The 20,174-nt window shown below is 40.2% G+C and overlaps 1 protein-coding gene across 9 annotated transcripts; it reads left to right on the top strand.

Annotated features, from left to right (window-relative positions):
* Nucleotides 1-206: 206 nt before the first annotated feature.
* On the top strand, nucleotides 207-19,968 carry LOC125225616 (aspartyl/asparaginyl beta-hydroxylase). Of its 9 annotated transcripts, none has more exons than XM_048129404.1 (20): nucleotides 233-319; nucleotides 446-551; nucleotides 629-821; nucleotides 2,448-2,557; nucleotides 2,956-3,207; nucleotides 3,507-3,872; nucleotides 5,358-5,511; nucleotides 5,847-6,031; nucleotides 8,234-8,342; nucleotides 10,653-10,730; nucleotides 11,095-11,181; nucleotides 11,263-11,372; nucleotides 11,543-11,879; nucleotides 13,468-13,565; nucleotides 15,985-16,219; nucleotides 16,505-16,610; nucleotides 17,002-17,581; nucleotides 17,863-17,993; nucleotides 18,268-18,319; nucleotides 18,455-19,968. In XM_048129404.1, exons 2-20 carry the CDS (start codon nucleotides 504-506, stop codon nucleotides 18,551-18,553), a joined length of 3,330 nt encoding a protein of 1,109 aa, XP_047985361.1. In that variant the 5' UTR covers nucleotides 233-319; nucleotides 446-503; the 3' UTR covers nucleotides 18,554-19,968. The 9 variants fall into 9 exon arrangements, with proteins under 9 accessions (XP_047985360.1, XP_047985364.1, XP_047985361.1 ...); XM_048129408.1 differs by having other exon boundaries at nucleotides 234-319; nucleotides 3,507-3,627; nucleotides 3,715-3,872; nucleotides 18,268-19,968; XM_048129403.1 differs by having other exon boundaries at nucleotides 207-315; nucleotides 18,268-19,968.
* Nucleotides 19,969-20,174: the final 206 nt, after the last annotated feature.

Here is a 20,174-nt window from a genome sequence, read left to right as displayed (position 1 = left end):
ATATTAATCATATTAATACCACCACCTAGTATTAGACATTAATACCATTTTATCTCAAAAACATAATTGGAGTAGCTATATTTAAAATAATTAACAGATATTTCAAATATTTTTATAATATTAGTGGAAACAAATATTAAGCAATAAATATTGCTTCTGAGCGCCCGTGACAGCCGTCATCAAATGTCAGTGTCAGTAGTCCGCCCGCCCCCCTTCCTGTACTGTATCCACCCGCGGCATATTCAGCTGTCTCCGCCGGTTATTTTTAGGTTAAATTCTAAAATAAATTCAAGAAAGCAGCGGAGGTACTCACATGTATGTAGGTTATTTTAAAATTTTCAACGTGCGCATATTATCTTTATTTAAGAAAATTGCGCATTTGGTAGTGTTATACGACTCGTGCCCCAAATTTATTTGTATGTATAAGTGTTCTTTGTTTACTCAGGGTTATGAAACAATAAGAGAGATTCTGTCGCCTGCTGAGCGCCAGATTAAACTGAACCATGTCAGGCGACGTACAACCAAGGAAGCGTAAGGATAAGAAGAGGAAAAAGGTGAGATTAAGGACACTTTAATCATATTGATGTTATACTGGCATCTTCTTGTTAATAGTTGTTTTATTTATATTAAAGATGATTTGGGAGTAGATGAGCCGCGCGGGACGGCGGCGGCGCTCGGCGAGGGGGACGTGTTTATTCACTCGCAGCATGACCACGGCACCGGAGGCCACTGGTGTGCCAAAATCATATTCTTCTCTCTCCTATTTGTGCTGATTGGGCTCATTGGACTTATTATACTCGAAAACCGTGGCCTATCTGAATGTAAGTAATATGATTCAAGTTGTATTCTTAAGTTTATTGTTTCTACTAAACTAATAAACCTGACAGGAATTTATTCCATTTAATATTTTCCTCTGCCAAATTCTTGTAAAATGTAGAAATTGGATAGTGTCTAAGGTGCTCACAACCATTGAAAGTTCACTGTATATTGACTAAAGAATTTTACACTTTTACTTTTGCAAGATTATTTGTTTAATCTTCATAATTTATGTTACATGTTATACATGTAATTTTTCAAAATTACATTTAAGTGCATTATTTAAATTATAAATTGGCATAATAAATATTGCAAAACTGTACAAAGTATGCTCAATAATTCATTCTTAGCCTGGATTTAAAACCTGTTTAGCGACTGTACAGTCAAGGTATTAAAATATAGATGCGGACAAAGTGGCAAAACTATGTATATGTCGCAGTAAGATAGATAAAACCGTTATATCGTTATAACCCTAGGAATATAATTATATGTCGTAACATAGTTAAACGAAAGCGATTAATTGCTATCTTACTAGGAATATAACTATAATACGTTACTAGTTTAGTCATATAGTTATATGACTGGATTCAGTCTAGTGAAATGATTGTAGGTAGGAGTGCGACGGTGCGACAGAGGTATAGTTATAACCCTAGGGATATAATTATATGCCGTAACATAGCTAAACAAAAGCGATTCATCACCATCTTACTAGGAATATAATTATAATACGGTAGGTACTAGTTTAGTTATATAATTATATCACTGGATTAAACTTAATTTAGGGATATAATTATAATACGTCTCTAAGTGGGACTGGAACCGGAAGTCCCGGTTCTTTATAGTTCTATACCAAAAAAAATCAAAAGGAACCCTTATGTTGCGACTCTGTCCATCCGTCTGTGTGTTTAGAGAGAATAAGCACATTGAATTGAAAATAATTAACAAATTCTTGCCCTAAACAATTCTTCACTGTGGTTTGTTTGTTTAACTCATATAATTATATCCCTAGGGTTATAACTATACCTCCGCCGCACCGCCACACTCCTGTCTACAATCATTTCACTAAACTGAATCCAGTCATATAATTATTTGACTAAACTAGTAACGTATTATAGTTATATTCCTAGTAAGATAGCAATAAATCGCTTTCGTTTAACTATGTTACGACATATAATTATATCCCTAGGGTTATAACTATATAACGGCTTTATCTATCTTACTGCGACATATACACGACTTTATTACATTTGCCCGTGTGGTGACGGGTTAAGAATTTCACCACCCCCTTTTTCCCATGGGTGTCATAGAAGGCGACTGTGGGATACCTATGGGTTAAATTGTGGCATAGGAGAGAGGCTGGCAACCTGTCACTGCAATGTCACAGTTTCGTTTTCTTTCAATCCCTTATTTGCCAAGAGTGGCACTGAAACGAGTAGTTTCATGTGCTCTGCCTACCCCTTCATGGGATACAGGCGTGATTGTATGTATGTATGTACATTAAGGTTGTAGATACATATTTTTGGCACTTTGTTCTCAACTTTAGTACATAAGTGATGTGTGGTGGAAGACAGTAGTATATCACCGGTTTTGTTACTTGTGTTGGTAATCAAGTAATACTTTATTTGATGCAGTGGAAGCAAACTCAGTACAGTCCCAATACTCTGGAGTGCTAGAGGGGTGGCTGGAAGACGCTCCAGACGATGATCACCATGATGAGCACACACTGGAACTGAAGCATCACGTAAGTATTGTAGTCATAAGATAAAAGTATTTAATGCAAGGGGCTCCTTATTTGTAGATTTTATAGATTAATGTAGTCTCATTTCAATATTATTTTTCTTGCATTTATCCTCATAAGACCCGGGTAAAATTTTCCGAATTTGAATTTGGAGCTTTTATTTCCGTAAGAGTTCAAACTCGAATATAATTTGTACAAGTAAGCCATTAATAAGATTTATAGTTTCCTGGGTTATATTTTATTTTAATGCAAATTAATCATTCATATGCAAACCCACGTTATATGTCATCAATACACCCAATTACGATCCAAAAAGGTAGTAACAACTTTAGACATACGAAACAGCTCAAACCATTTTAAGTTTCACAGTATTGTAATGTTTTGTATAAAAAATCAATTAGGATGATCATGACGAGGCAGAGCACAGTGAAGAAGCAGGTGATGATGAACATGACGATGATCACGATGATGATGAAGACCGTGGTGATGACGATGATGATGATGAAGATGAAAATCATGATGATAATGATGATGAAGGAAATGAGGAGGAACTTCAAGAGGATGAGAACGATGATGATCAAGGAAATCAAGATGACGATGAAGATCAAGACGATAACGACAGTGCTGAACAGGGTTTAGAAGATAATGATGAGGTGATTTGTTATTGATAATATGTCATATCATCACTACTTTTAAAAAAACTTGTATCTTCGTCTGCCAATGAAAAGAAAATTGTAGTAAGTATGTATGGAATGCACATAGACTTACTGCGTTTTAACTTTGAGGAACAGCGTGGAGATACGAGATTTTTTAAAAGTAGTGACGATATGTCATTTTTGAGTCTAAATCGTGTTTAAAAAATTGTAATCAACCATATTTTCTAAAAGTGATTGATGAAATTTTAGTCTTATGTGTCTCAAATAACTATCTCAAAATTAATCATAAACAACAGGATGAAGATCTCGTATATAGGAATTATTATCAAGAAGATGCGGCCGAACCTGATGACGATGATGATGACGATGATAACGCAGATGATGACAATGATGATGATGATGATTTAAAGAACGAAGATAATGATGAAGATGAACTACTTAGCAATGAAATCGAACAAAATGACGAAAATGACGATGGTGATGATGATGATTTAAAGAACGAAGATAATGATGAAGATGAACTACTTAGCAATGAAATCGAACAAAATGATGAAAATGACGATGGTGATGATGAAAATAATCAGAGTATCGAACAGGATGATGATAATGATGACCAGGACGAAAATCGTGATAACGGAGAAAGCAATGAACAAAACAATGAGGTGCAAAATGATTGCGAGTGGAAATTCTAGTTTGATATCTGTAACGTTTTTCGATTGGCACTAACAAAACTCAATGCTTTTTCTAAAACCGTAACTTTAAATACTTGTAATAAAAGTGTTACAGTATGTTTTGTGATACTGATCTATATTAAAATATAGAAATTAATGGTTTAACAGTCAGGCACTGCTTCTTTTGTAAAACTTCTGCTCCTACAATACAAAGTAGTGAACTTGTAATCTTTGTTTTTGAGCTTAATGTGTTTGGCTTTTTTTGTAAACGTAACTATGTATTATTTTAGCCTCAAAAATGTCTTGTGGATATTGATATTCATTTTTTTGTCCATGAAATGTCAATAGATATATTAATTTTTACGATTAAGCTTTGTGTCAGATTTCGTGAAAAAATGGTGGTGCTAAAGAGCTCATTCTGGTCGGAATTAATATGAAAACCAAATTTGGAATAGATTGGGACCCAAAGATATTGTAGAACGCACACTGTAAAATAGCGTTTTGTGTGAACAGAATACAGATGTGTAACCTGGCCCTTTAGCACAACTTGCCTTGTCGCGCGCGAGTCCATACATCAAGCGCGACTTCAAGTATGGACTCGCGCGCGACAAGGCAAGTTATGCTAGAGGGGCTGGTCTATCCACAAATAAATGAATTATTTTCTCCACACATTACTTCCGCCTGCAGGCATTTTGGCACCATATCTTTTGTAGCTTAATTTTTTTAACGGGTGTTTAGCTTTGAGCAAACCCGAGGTTTAACTTATATTTACCTACCCATAGTAAAGCCTCCCGGTAACAATAATTATTACCAAATACAAAAAAAAACATGTCGATAAAAACATGAAAAGAAATAAATAATAAATAAATATTGGGGGACACCTTAATACACAGATCAACCTAGCCCCAAACTAAGCAAAGCTTGTACTATGGGTGCTAGGCGATGATATACTTACTTACTTATATAGATAAATACATAAATATACATAGAAATCATCCATGACTCAGGAACAAATATCTGTGCTCATCACACAAATGTCCTTACCGGGATTCGTACCCGGGACCGCGGCTTAGCAGGCAGGGTCACTACGCGCTAGGCCAGACCGATCGTCATACAGACGATATATTTTTACAAGCTTTTATTCAACTTGCCTTGTTATTAGATGTTAGTTTAGTCAAAACGTAGAAGCTAAATTTGACCCACTTCTCGGTTTCCGATTGAGCTGAAATTTTGCACAGATATATATAAATCACGTGACGATGCAATATTTGGTATCATGGAGCTGATGATGATGGAGCAGAAAGGTGGTCATAGGAACTCTGTTATGAAACGTCGTATCCCCATCGAGTAAGGGGTTTTTAGAAACGTCTCGGAGAGCAGTAGATGACTGTTGAAAGAAAGGTACAGTCGGTGATAAAGCTTGTGACAAAAATGAATTTTTTGCAAAAAAACTTATTCAATTTATTAAAATTTTAGGATGAAGAAGAGCACGAGGAAGAAGAAGAAGAAGACCAGTCTCTAGAAGTAGAAAAGATAGAGAAGGAAGCTCCTGAGGACGAGGAGCCCATCGACGTGGAGCTGCCCGCCTTGCCCGAGGAGGATGATGATGATGATGATGATAAGGACCAAGGTACGTTGCCATATTATTGCACTATTAATATATATTCGAGCCACTTTCTTCGTAAATATCACCCTCGCTCGCGTTAAATTCAAAAATTGCGGAATATTTCATACAAACTTCCACCCCCCGCCCCCCTTTTAGTGAAGTGGGGGTTAGAGACAAAAAATAGCCTATGTCACTCTCCAAGTCTCCATCCCTTCAACTATCTCCACTTAAAAAATCACGTCAATTCGTCGCTCCGTTTTGCCTTGAAAGACGGACAAACAAACAGACACATACATGTTGTCATATTTATAATTAGTTCATGAGGAAAATTTTAGTTAAATAACAATTAATGATTACAGGATCCGTCGAAGACGCAGGCCAAGACGCCGACGACGGCAATGATGATGATGATGGCGATGATGTTGACAACGACGATAATGGTGATGACAACGCCAGCGAGCCCGACGATGACTTCCTAGAGGCTGATGATGATGAACCACCGGTGGAACGGATAACAGCACCGTCTGGGAAGCCTTTCGATGAGGTAAGTCACTGTAGTATAAAGTGTGAATGGAATTATACTGGTGACAACGATGATAATGACGATAAAGATGCCAGCGAGCCTGACGATGACTTCCTAGAGGCTGATGATGATGAACCACCGGTGGAACGGATAACAGCACCGTCTGGGAAGCCTTTCGATGAGGTAAGTCACTTTAGTATAAAGTGTGAATGGAATTATACTGGTGACAACGATGATAATGACGATAAAGATGCCAACGAGCCCGACGATGACTTCCTAGAGGCTGACGATGATGAACCACCGGTGGAACGGATAACAGCACCGTCTGGGAAGTGTAAGTAACTTTAGTATTTATACTAAAGTTACTTAGACTTCCAATTCCATAATACAATTCCATTCACTCTTTAGAGTGAATGGAATTATACTGGTGACAACGATGATAATGACGATAAAGATGCCAGCGAGCCTGACGATGATGAACCACCGGTGGAACGGATAACAGCACCGTCTGGGAAGCCTTTCGATGAGGTAAGTCACTTTAGTATAAAGTGTGAATGGAATTATACTAGTGACAACGATGATAATGACGATAAAGATGCCAGCGAGCCCGACGATGACTTCCTAGAGGCTGACGAGTGACGATAATGATCCACCGGTGGAACGGATAACAGCACCGTCTGGGAAGTCTAAGTAACTTTAGTATAAAGAGTGAATGGAATTATACTGGTGACAACGATGATAATGACGATAAAGATACCAGCGAGCCTGACGATGATGAACCACCGGTGGAACGGATAACAGCACCGTCTGGAAAGCCTTTCGATGAGGTAAGTCACTTTAGTATAAAGTGTGAATGGAATTATACTAGTGACAACGATGATAATGACGATAAAGATGCCAACGAGCCCGACGATGACTTCCTAGAAGCTGACGATGATGAACCACCGGTGGAACGGATAACAGCACCGTCTGGGAAGTCTAAGTAACTTTAGTATAAAGAGTGAATGGAATTATACTGGTGACAACGATGATAATGACGATAAAGATGCCAGCGAGCCTGACGATGATGAACCACCGGTGGAACGGATAACAGCACCGTCTGGGAAGCCTTTCGATGAGGTAAGTCACTTTAGTATAAAGTGTGAATGGAATTATACTAGTGACAACGATGATAATGACGATAAAGATGCCAGCGAGCCTGACGATGACTTTCTAGAGGCTGATGATGACGAACCACTGGTGGAAAAGATAACAGCACCGTCTGGGAAGCCTTTCAATGAGGTATGTCACAATTTAAAATGTGAATGATTAAATTCGGTCCACAGGGAGATTGCGAACAGTGCCGCGTCGCATGGCGCTTTCAGTAAAGAACCCGAGAGTGATTGGACCGACATACTACGAACGACTACCCGCGAAATTGCGAACAGAAACATCTGACGAAACTTTTGAACGCGAATTGAAAATCTTTTTATTGGAAAATCCATTATATTCTGTAAATGAGTATATGGAAATGACATGTAATATAAATTGACTGTAATCCACTACTACAACCATTATTGTATTTTAATTTTAGTTTGACGATCACTATGAGATACCTTGTTTTTTATTTTTTCCTTTTTATGTAAAAAATGACATTGTAATTACTTATAAATCATTATTGTTACTTTTTTTTTTATTTAAATATTAGTACAAATTATAAATTGTAATTGACTTTTCATTAAAAATCATACTCGACGATCATAATATAAATTCGTATAGATTAAGGTAGAATAATTTATAATGTAATTTTATATTATGAAATAAATAAATCTAAATCTAATCTAAATCTATATATGGTGATGATGATTACTGTGACAATGACGATGACGACGCCAACGAGCCTGACGATGACTTTCTAGAGTCTGACGATGACGAACCACCGGTGAAATGGATATCAGCACCTTTTGGGCAGCCTTTTGATAAGGTATGTAAAATTACGAGTACCTCTCGCCACGCTCATCTTTAGCGCTCAAACAACAGTCAATCAGATACAGTCGGTCAAACAAATTAGTGAATAGAAAAAAGGTGTGAAATTCAAATGTTCTATGGAGCAATTTTTTTTTTAAATTGTAATAAAATGCCTTGACAGGCGATACATACCTGCGAAAATTAAGTTAAAGAAAGCGACGAAATTAAACCTAGTTTCTGATGCTCGGTCCATTAACCACGTGTTTTCTGACACAGGTGGAGGACGAACCTTCCACTGAGAAGCCGACCGACACGCTAGAAGAGGAGGAAGAGTACGAGAAGCGCCAGGAGCAGCTTCGCAAGGAGGAAGCGGAGGCCTCGCATAGTGAGTTACTTTTTCTTTATGTTTTGTTCATGCTTTACTACCTCAGGCTTCGGAACACCACACGAGCTGTTTTTAGAAAATGAGCATTGTATCTATGGTGTCGAGATCAGCAAGTATTCCGAAACCATAGAGATGTGGCCTGTGACCATAAAACGTCCCTGAATTTTGTATACATTTAAATATATTTCTTATGTGGTGTTCCTTAGTTGGTTTGGCTGGATCTGTGGCCATTTAAACGTTGTGAGATTTTGCATTTCGTTACTTTACAGTACAAATATTAAATCGTTTTCGTTTCGTTTCCGACACTGTAACGATATTCTCATACAAGTTCTCACATCGTTTACCTGATAACACAATAAAGCTTGGTCGTTTTAATAAATTATCTAATATTTTCTAACCGATCTAGCTGCGTAGACAAGATGACAATCGTTAAAACACCGTAGCGAACTAGCGCACTAATGCGGAACAGAGACAGCTATGATAAACTACGGACCATGAAAGTCTCTTGTCTACGCGTCCCGATCTGATCAATGATAATTCCTCGAGTTACGATGAGCATGATAGGAATAGTTTTCACTTACCACTAACATTACATGTAATAAAATTAATGTAGTTACATCAATGCTACTAGAATTACGTAAAAAATAAATAAATGTTCATTATATTCTCATCTTTTATTTTGCCCCTTGCGCTTGTAAAACTGCAATATTAAAACTAGTTTGTAATACCAAACCACAAGTTTTTATACATAATTTGTAGGTATGCATAATGTGTAGCTTAAATAAAACGAAATATCAAAATCAAAAAGATTACTTTGCTAGTCTGCGAATTTACATAGCATTTCGCAAAGTAACACCTGATTCCATTGATTATTTTCCAAGGAAAATAATCAAAAAATGTATCTTTAATATTAGAACTATATTTCGTGTTTACAGATTTAATGCGATATTATGATTCATAATTTTTTTTTTGTATAAATTAAGTGCGTAAAAAGGTCTTCAAACTGACAAATTAGGGTTTTTGTTTCGAATAACGGAAACTTTGGACTCCACGGCGTTGCCGCCATATTTGATATTTAGGGTGCCAAGGAGCTGTAATTAAAATACTTTATCTATTTCAGTGTATTTTCGTTCACCGATAACACCTGTTGTATCTTTTTATTAAATGTTTAGACGTAATATAATATAAAAAATTAGATCTATGCTTTTCTAATCGAATGTATCACAAATGATAGAAATAAATAGGGGACCTCTTACACAGAGCAACCTAGCCAGAAACGGCCCAAACTAAACTTAGCTTTTACTATGGGTACATTGGGTACTATGACCTAATATCATACATATTCTTTGGTTGTGTATAGACTGTCGTAATGGGGTAGGATAAAAATGGATGTTTTCGGATTATTCGCATCTTGATGTTACTAAGTCAGTGTATGCTTATGATTGGCTTAATATTGCTCTAGTACTCTATCTGTTATACCGATTGCCGACTATTAACATCTAAAAAATGGCTTTTGTTTCATTGAAAGTGTAAGACATTCTTTTTATCTCTTATATTTTTCGTAGAATTTGTAAGACACCCTCTCTATCTGACTGTGAATTCCGCTTATAATCTTATTTCACATTTACACTGTATCAACAATTGACCGTATTAACTCAGTTATCAAAGATATAAATTGCCCCCTTTAGAGGAATGTTTTTGATCAGAATCGTATTTAATCTTCTTCATTGAATAATTATTCAACAACAAATATAGTAAACTGTCTCAAACGACTCTTGGTTTTTTAAGAATTGTACCTATGAACGCTAAATCATTTTTAGACATAGACATAGACATTTTATTAATAATATTATAAATATTACACGTTCATCAATAAAATTATTTAACAGCAATTAAATTAAGATTATTACAATTTCAGTCTAGTTATAATTTCGAATATTTAATATAAAGATGCATTCATTGATTATATTACATATGATATGTCATTTAGATTTGTTAATTACGGACTGTACTACTTTTTCCCGCGTTGGTCCTTATGGTCCGTACTGTCGAAAGTATTATCGTATGTTAAGCTTTCAACGGCCGAGCCGAGTGGGTAGCACCAAACTATCTGTCACCGTCAAAGCATCAGCATTGTATGGGTAATTTGAAATTGAGATTTCTTTATTGCCACAGAAAACGAATTAACAAGTACAGAAAAACTAAATTAAATTTGATAGTAAACCGCCGAGCCGCGCAGTGACGTAGATCATAGCGATCATACTGTCTAGTGCTGATAATACGGGCACTAAGTGTGGGGCGTTGTTGCAGTGTGGCTGAAGCTGAGCATTGGGGGCGCCCTGCTGGTGGCCACGCACGCGATCGTACGCCGCGCTACCGCTTCCAGTGGTGCGTACACATTTTAACTTACTACCACTAAATAGCTTTCTTTTTTGAACTCACTTTTGGATTCAAAATATTCTAATTTGATTCACATCTTGAAGTTTTTACTCTTGCACAATCATGCTACATAGACCTTACGATCGAACCTGCTTGAGGTCTTTAAATAGATCTCTTTTTAAAAATATTTTTCTCAATATTTAGTGCTAGGAATAAAAAAGTCGGAAAATGACCTTTTGGCCTATTTGGAGCATATATTTTTGAAGCTTGAGCATAACCCACTCGATCCTTCCAATTTGCTCTGAAGCATTCTCTAAACAGCATATTGGAATAGCTTATTTTTGTCCTGCTAAGACAACGTTTTGTACAACAGATGTGGCACCATCTGAAGACGCTAGAGAAGCGACGCCGTCTATAGACCGACGCATGACCCTCATTCCAGAGGAACCTTCTGAACCTGGTAGCCCAAATACGAATACTTTTTTAATTAAATAACTTTAATTACATCTATAAAGTTTTCAACTGTATTCTCTTTATGCAGTTCCGATAAAAAAGGTGTCGCAAGAAAGTTCTCGACCGATACCTTCTATAACAAGAAAATCGCCTACGTTTGAAGAAAGTGAGGAAGAGGAAGAACCTGTCACCTCTAAAGTAAGTTAATTTCTAAATGACATAACAAATTAGGAAAAAATTATTATATTTATCCATCTACGTCACGGCTCTAAAAGTATTACCTATTAAAAATGCTCTAAATGTCAGGATTCGTTTGAATCAGTGGTAATTTCGAAGCCAGAAGATTTTTGAACATAAACTATCTACAGGTTCAAACAATTAAAGAAGAAGAAAGAAGGGAACTTTACAGCGACGAAGAAGAAGAGGAGGAAGAAGAAGAACCAATCATTCAAAAGAAAGTAGCTCCCGCTGCTTCTAAACCAAAAGAACCAACCCGACCATCTAAAGAACCAACCCCACCATCTAAAGAGGCAACCCCAGAAGAAGACGTCCCAGACGACGTGGAGATAATCGACGACGAGCAAATCGAGGAGGAAGAGGAAGTGGACGAGGAGGAAATATCGGACGTGGACGACGAGGAGCTGCTGACGCGGCTCGAGGCCAAATACGGACGGCTGCCGGAGCCCGAGCGGCCCGCGAGACGCAGTAAACACGTTGTGACGTGGTTGATCTGTAACGGAATGGTGTTAACTTGTCTAACTGCATGACTAACCTTATGTGAGTGCATCTTTGTGAATTTTAACATAGTAGAGTGCATTGGGGTAATTTCGAAAGTCAGATAAAAATCACCATTATTTCCATCACATCAAGATTCCCCTTTCGAAATTACCCGAGTATTTCTGTGCTTTGAAATTACCTCAAAGCGCCCTAATTGTTTAAAAATAATGTATCGTCTAATGATTTGTAAGCAACTGTCAAAAGATCGCCGATCAAATTTTTAGGACATAAATAATTTACAAGTAACATTACTTGTATATTTTTTGCTAATAATTTTATACAGTAAATTAAAAACCGGCCAAGAGCGTGTCGGGCCATGCTCAGTGTAGGGTTCCGTAGTTTTCCGTATTTTTCTCAAAAACTACTAAACCTATCAAGTTGAAAATAATTTTCCTAGAAAGTCTTTATAAAGTTCTACTTTTGTGATTTTTTTCATATTTTTTAAACATATGGTTCAAAAGTTAGGGGGGGGGGACCCACTTTTTTTTCCTTTAGGAGCGATTATTTCCGAAAATATTAATATTATTAAAAAACGATTTTAGTAAACCCTTATTCATTTTTAAATACCTATCCAACAATATATCACACGTTAGGGTTGGAATGAAAAAAAAATCAATCCCCACTTTACATGTAGGGGGGTACCCTAACAAAACATTTTTTTTCACTTTTTGTTTTACCACTTTGCCGGCGTGATTGATATATATATTGGTACCAAATTTCAGCTTTCTAGTGCTAACGGTCACTGAGATTATCCGCGGACGGACGGACAGACAGACATGGCGAAACTATAAGGGTTCCTAGTTGACTACGGAACCCTAAAAACTCTATACCTAAATTAATTTTAAACTAAACTAGAATAACGTTTATTTTTATAAAATTTATTCCGAGTCACTCCAGATGCAAAGGTCAAATCTTGTTAACCAACTACACTTATTCATAAACCTTAGCATCAGGAACGGCCCGGATCATTTGCTTGACTAAAGATATTTTAAAAACAAATTAGATAGTTCTTGATCACTAAGCTAGAGCGCTAAGCTAGAGACGCAATGTTGGCCCTTCTCTCAATTCCCCTTATCGTTCATTATCTTTTGAGTTTTGCTCTCTTAAGTCCTTACGAACCAGAATACGCATCTTCGCAAATGAAAAGAAATATATCATGTGATAATCGCGACCATGTAACGGCTAAACTAGCCCTTACCGGGATTCGAACTCAGAAGCATCATACATACATACATACATACAATCACGCCTGTATCCCATGAAGGGGTAGGCAGAGCACATGAAACTACTCAAGTTTCAGTGCCACTCTTGGCAAATAATGGGTTGAAAGAAAACGAAACTGTGACATTGCAGTGACATGTTGCCAGCCTCTCGCCTACGCCACAATTTAACCCATCCCACAGTCGCCTTCTACGACACCCACGGGAAGAAAGGGGGTGGTGAAATTCTTAACCAGAAGCATCAACATATAAATATGCTTGTTACTTGTGTTATATTACAATGTTTTATTTTTCAGAGGACGGTGGGAACAGTTTAGAGGAGGGATGGCCGGGCGAGCCCGCCGACGCCTACTGGCGCCAGCACCTCGAGGACGCTGAGCGAGAGTTCAACCAGGTACGATGACTAAACGGACTCTTGTGTACCTACCTGGGGGGTTACCATGACGTACTAAAGACGTTCAGTTTAGGTTGAGAGAAAGGGACACAGCTATAGCAGTTACATAGCTCCGTCCCTCTCTCTCAACCTAAATTGAACGGCTTTAGCACTTCATGGTAGCCCCCCTGCACTGGTCCCACCGCGAGCTAGTAAGCTATGAGCTATCGGCTATAAAAACGAACAAAAGATAAGCACCCCCGTGCAAATAAAAGAGACACGGCGATTTTAATAGCTCACCGCTGGGCGAATAACTATAAACATCGCCGTGTCTCTTTTATTTGCACGAGAGTGATTATCTTTTGTTCGTTCTTATAGCCGATAGCTCATAGCTTACTAGCTCGCGGTGAGACCAGTGCCTTAACTTATAGCATGTCAAAAAACAGTGGAAATTAAAAAGTAGCAACATCGTCGTGTCATGCCTTCAATAAATGTGTCTGAGAAAAAGGGACGACACTACATTGCGTTGTTGCCTCTTTTTAATTTCTACTCTTTTTTGCCAGACTATATAGGTAGAATAACAGCTCAGCCACGACATTGGTCTAAGCGCGACAGCGGTGAGCGGTGGCCATACATCGGAGCGATACACAGCGATGGGACTTTTCATTCGCACATATGGCTGCCGCTCACCGCTGTCGCGCTTAGACCAATGTCGTGGCTGGGCCGTAAGGTGCACGAACGGTTAATACAATTTTAAGCGATGCATCTACTGGGCGACGTTACAAAAGTGCAATTAGGATCATTTTATCTCAAATTCTAACAACTCTGATACTATCCTTATTGATCTTGAACCACTTGACCATTTTGTGTCATAAATGCAAACAACAAAACAGCAAAGGGAATGTACAAGTTTCTAATGGGGTGGCAACGCGCATGTGACACTGTTTGAGTTGCAGGCGTCCATAGGTTACGGTGACCGCTTTACATCAGGCGGGCCGTATACTTGTTTGCCACCGACGTAGTATATAAAAAAAATGTAACGATACTTCGTAAAATCGCTTGCCATGTATGTAATGTATGTATGTTGGATCAAACCTTGTTAGATCTACTTTCCAATATTCGAATGAGCTGAAACTCCACTTGCATAATGTAAGTTAGTTGATAGTGCATTAATCCACATTAACCCATCGAGCTGATATGATGTTGGACACAGGAAATGTTCAAAGGAACTTGTGGTAAAACAATACAGGCTAATAACTGTTTAGGTATGTCGATTAAAAATATATTATTCGTTTTCTGATAAAAGAAAATTACAACACGAAATGCAATTTTTAAAACCTATGGAATATATTAAAATTATGGTTGGTGTATACCTTTGAAATAGTAGGTAGTCTAACTGTTTTTGCGCATGGAGTATGACCACTTACAATTTGTTACTTCATTAGTTGCATGAAATCACAAGGATACACCAACTTAGTCAACACATATGGCAAAAACCGGCCAAGAGCGTGTCGGGCCACGCTCAGTGTAGGGTTCCGTAGTTTTCCGTATTTTTCTCAAAAACTACTGAACCTATCAAGTTCAAAACAATTTTCCTAGAAAGTCTTTATAAAGTTCTACATTTGTGATTTTTTTCATATTTTTTAAACATATGGTTCAAAAGTTAGAGGGGGGGGGACGCACTTTTTTTTCCTTTAGGAGCGATTATTTCCGAAAATATTAACATTATCAAAAAACGATCTTAGGAAACCCTTATTCATTTTTAAATACCAATCTAACAATATATCACACGTTGGGGTTATAATGAAAAAAAATATCAGCCCCCACTTTACATGTAGGAATAAAACATTTTTTTCCATTTTATATTTTTGCACTTTGTTGGCGTGATTGATATACATATTGGTACCAAATTTCAGCTTTCTAGTGCTAACGGTTACTGAGATTATCCGCGGACGGACGGACGGACAGACAGACATGGCGAAACTATAAGGGTTCCTAGTTGACTACGGAACCCTAAAAAAGGCCAAAAAGCCCGTCTCCTTGAGGGGTACAACATAAAGCCCCCACAAAAAAAATACAATTATGCTCATGAAAAACTCAATTAAATTCCAGGACTGGCTGGACTAACTGAATGCATCTTTAACTTAAACTTTGTTCGTTGTGCCATTTACCCACGCTCCCTGCGAGCGACCCGGGACCACCGCGCCCGCACCCCGCGCGACCCCCGGCTCGCAAGCAGGGACCTAACCATAGATTATAGAGTTTGAGTGTTAGTGTTGCCAGCATATAATGTACCCGATAAAATGTCAGGCTATATAGCCTTGATTAAAAATAAAGGTTTCTCTGGACACAAAAAGAAACGAAACCTTACATGGCGACCCTGAGTGTGAACAATTAATATTACTAGTCCCCTTAAGTGTGTTGTGTTACTAATATGGAGGGCGCTCTGATGGCGGCGGCGGATCGTGCAAGCTCGGCGCAACTCAAAACTAGCGCCCGCGCCCGTTGGATAGTGGCCAAATCCTTGGATGCCGCGGCGGAGAGGAAAAGAGACAACGCGCTACTTGGACGAGCGATAGCAGCGTACCTTGAGTTGCTTAAGATGAATGAACGGCTATCGGATAAGAAATTAATTGAGATTGCAGAGAGAACTATTAACAGGATACAGTTTAGAGGTAAGGACTACGGATGAATAATTATTATTTTATCAACCTACCTTGATATAAAAGACAAGAGAAATATTGCGACGGCTCCATGCAATTCTGTATTCACTGCTAAGCCGAATTTAGTAAATTAGTAAACACCTACTTTTTCCAAAATCACGTAATATGAAATTAAGTCCTAACTAATTATTTTCATATGTATTTGATTTAATTTATTGTGTATTTATATCATTTTTCCTTTTCCATCCGGTACATGTCTAACCTAACACCTAAATACTAATCAGTTATTTCCGTTAGGTACCTACCTCAGTGCGGAGCCGGTCTATCGCCTGCTCATCCGCCGGTTCCCGGATGAGCCTTCCCACAGGACCAATTTAACTGTCATGTTCCTGATGGCCAATAGGTAAGACATTTTCTATTCATTGTATTAGGATTTAGGACACTTTTCACATTATACCCTGAACCCTGATAGTAACTCCAGAGATTACTCGCGCGTTTTGTGTCCCAGCACTCCGCAGCACCGCACCCTCGACACACCTCGGACACTGGCGATCAAATATATGAAAGAGGCGCGTTCCTAGCACACATTCTAAGCTCGTGTAGGTGCTTGTATGAGTGAGATATGACAGGTCGACTGTTTGCGTTTTTGACAGGCGGTAACTGTGAGGTAACCGAGAGGGGGTGGGCGGCACTTTCAGCGGGGAGCTATACTGTACGATAAGTACTCTTTATTATCTCTTCGACGAACTCTTGAGCTCAAATGATAAATTAAGTTTTTTTTTTTCTTCTTTCAGAGGCGACCTAGCCGAAGAAGTGCTCAAAGAGACCCTCAAACGCTGGCCCAATGACCGCCTCGCCCTCGCCCAATACGGCTTCATCCTCAAAACCCAGCACAACCGCCTCGAGGAAGCCTTACACCACTTACAAAAGGCTTTAGAAGGTGACACCGGCCCCGCCACCGAACCTAGATTCTACTACCATTTGGGAGATACCTTATTATTGCTAGGGCGGTTCGAAGAAGCCCACGAGGTTCACAAAAGAGGCGCAGCACACGGGCATTTCCTTTCACCCGCACAGCGCTCTCTATATAACGTCCCTAGGCTAAAAGGCCGACCCTGGTGGAACATAGAAGACACACCTTACATCAAACTAGCGCGCGACTTAGAGAAACACTGGAAGGAGATCTTAAAAGAAGGAGAAGCCGCGAAAGCTTTATATGAGCAGGAGAAGGAAGGTCTGAAAGAGAGGGGAGAGTGGTCGCAGTTAGATTTGTTCGTGAGAGGGAGGGAGATAGACGGTCGGTGCGCGCGCGCGCCTGTTACGTGCGCAGTGGTGCGGCGGGAGGTAGCGGCGGCTGGCTGTCGGCGCGGACAGGTGAGTCCTACGTGTATTTTCTTCAGATTATTTTGTATCATTACATCAGAGCAATTCTTTGTCAGATAATTATTAAATAATGATTATCAGAAGATACTGTAATGTTTACAGCGAAAAAGTTTATTTCTCATATAATCCTTTAGTTTTTTATAATTTTTCTTTTATTGTTCTTATATGACCACGAGTGCTGTAAAGAGTTCGAATCGTCGGGATGAATTGTAAATTCATTATACGCGACATAATCCGTTTCCATAGTTTTCAATTTTTCTTTTACTTGACAGATAAAATTCAGCTCTATGCGCGCCGGCACGCACGTGAGGCCTCACGTCGGTCCCACCAACTGCCGGCTCAGGATGCACCTGGGCCTCAGCAATACCAAAGATACCTTTATACGCGTTCATAAGGAGACAAGGTAATAAAGAATGCTGTATGTAACAATCCAACTGCAAAATATTGAAATTGTATGTATGTTATGTAATGGATTACCTCTAACCAGGATATACCGAGTATTTCTAAAACCAACGCCAAAACGAAAAGGGGAATAGGACATCTCAATATAGCTATCACATTATGCGAATTCGACCTTAATGAAAATGACACATGATTTTCGAGATATTATCACTTTTTTTTTCTTTACGTTTTATAAATTAAACGGCCAAAATAATGTTATTTTTCTCTTTTCACAGGCAGTGGCAGACAGGCAAGGTGTTCATGTTCGACGACAGCTTCGAGCATGAGGTGTGGCACAACGGCACCGGCTCGCGACTTGTACTCATAGTCGACGTGTGGCACCCCGAGCTCACAGCCGCCGAGCGGAGACAACTGCCGGCCATATAGACTCAACCTAGCCGAGTATGAGACTGTGAGCACGAGGTGTGGCACAACGGCACCGGCTCGCGACTTGTACTCATAGTGGACGTGTGGCACCCCGAGCTCACAGCCGCCGAGCGGAGACAACTGCCGGCCATATAGACTCAACCTAGCTAAGTACGAGACTGTGAGCATGAGGTGTGACACAACGGCACCGGCTCGCGACTTGTACTCATAGTGGACGTGTGGCACCCCGAGCTCACAGCCGCCGAGCGGAGACAACTGCCGGCCATATAGACTCTACCTAGCTAAGTATGAGACTGTGAGCACGAGGTGTGACACAACGGCACCGGCTCGCGACTTGTACTCATAGTGGACGTGTGGCACCCCGAGCTCACAGCCGCCGAGCGGAGACAACTGCCGGCCATATAGACTCAACCTAGCCGAGTACGAGACTGTGAGCACGAGGTGTGGCACAACGGCACCGGCTCGCGACTTGTACTCATAGTCGATGTGTGGCACCCCGAGCTCACAGCCACCGAGCGGAGACAACTGCCGGCCATATAGACTCAACCTAGCCGAGTATGAGACTGTGAGCACGAGGTGTGGCACAACGGCACCGGCTCGCGACTTGTACTCATAGTCGACGTGTGGCACCCCGAGCTCACAGCCGCCGAGCGGAGACAACTGCCGGCCATATAGACTCAACCTAGCTAAGTACGAGACTGTGAGCACGAGGTGTGGCACAACGGCACCGGGTCGCGACTTGTACTCATAGTGGACGTGTGGCACCCCGAGCTCACAGCCGCCGAGCGGAGACAACTGCCGGCCATATAGACTCAACCTAGCCGAGTATGAGACTGTGAGCACGAGGTGTGGCACAACGGCACCGGCTCGCGACTTGTACTCATAGTCGACGTGTGGCACCCCGAGCTCACAGCCGCCGAGCGGAGACAACTGCCGGCCATATAGACTCAACCTAGCTAAGTACGAGACTGTGAGCATGAGGTGTGACACAACGGCACCGGCTCGCGACTTGTACTCATAGTGGACGTGTGGCACCCCGAGCTCACAGCCGCCGAGCGGAGACAACTGCCGGCCATATAGACTCTACCTAGCTAAGTATGAGACTGTGAGCACGAGGTGTGACACAACGGCACCGGCTCGCGACTTGTACTCATAGTGGACGTGTGGCACCCCGAGCTCACAGCCGCCGAGCGGAGACAACTGCCGGCCATATAGACTCAACCTAGCCGAGTACGAGACTGTGAGCACGAGGTGTGGCACAACGGCACCGGCTCGCGACTTGTACTCATAGTCGATGTGTGGCACCCCGAGCTCACAGCCACCGAGCGGAGACAACTGCCGGCCATATAGACTCAACCTAGCCGAGTATGAGACTGTGAGCACGAGGTGTGGCACAACGGCACCGGCTCGCGACTTGTACTCATAGTCGACGTGTGGCACCCCGAGCTCACAGCCGCCGAGCGGAGACAACTGCCGGCCATATAGACTCAACCTAGCCGAGTACGAGACTGTGAGCACGAGGTGTGGCACAACGGCACCGGCTCGCGACTTTGCGACAAGGTTTTCTATTTATTTGAAATAACTCATAAAATTGAATCTGAGATTAAACATTGAAATTAGAAGGACCAACTGCGAATAAACTCAAATTATTATTAGAAAACAATTGATATGATGTGTTGGGCCGGTTTGTATTATTTAGGTACTCCTTCAGAGCTAGTATTTCTAATATAGCGCTCAATCGCACTTGTGAGTGAAA

Source organism: Leguminivora glycinivorella, chromosome 4 (assembly GCF_023078275.1).
Source record: "Leguminivora glycinivorella isolate SPB_JAAS2020 chromosome 4, LegGlyc_1.1, whole genome shotgun sequence".
NCBI classification, from domain to species: domain Eukaryota; kingdom Metazoa; phylum Arthropoda; class Insecta; order Lepidoptera; family Tortricidae; genus Leguminivora; species Leguminivora glycinivorella.
Note: the sequence above shows the minus strand (reverse complement) of the source record. Positions and strands in the feature narration are given on the sequence as shown.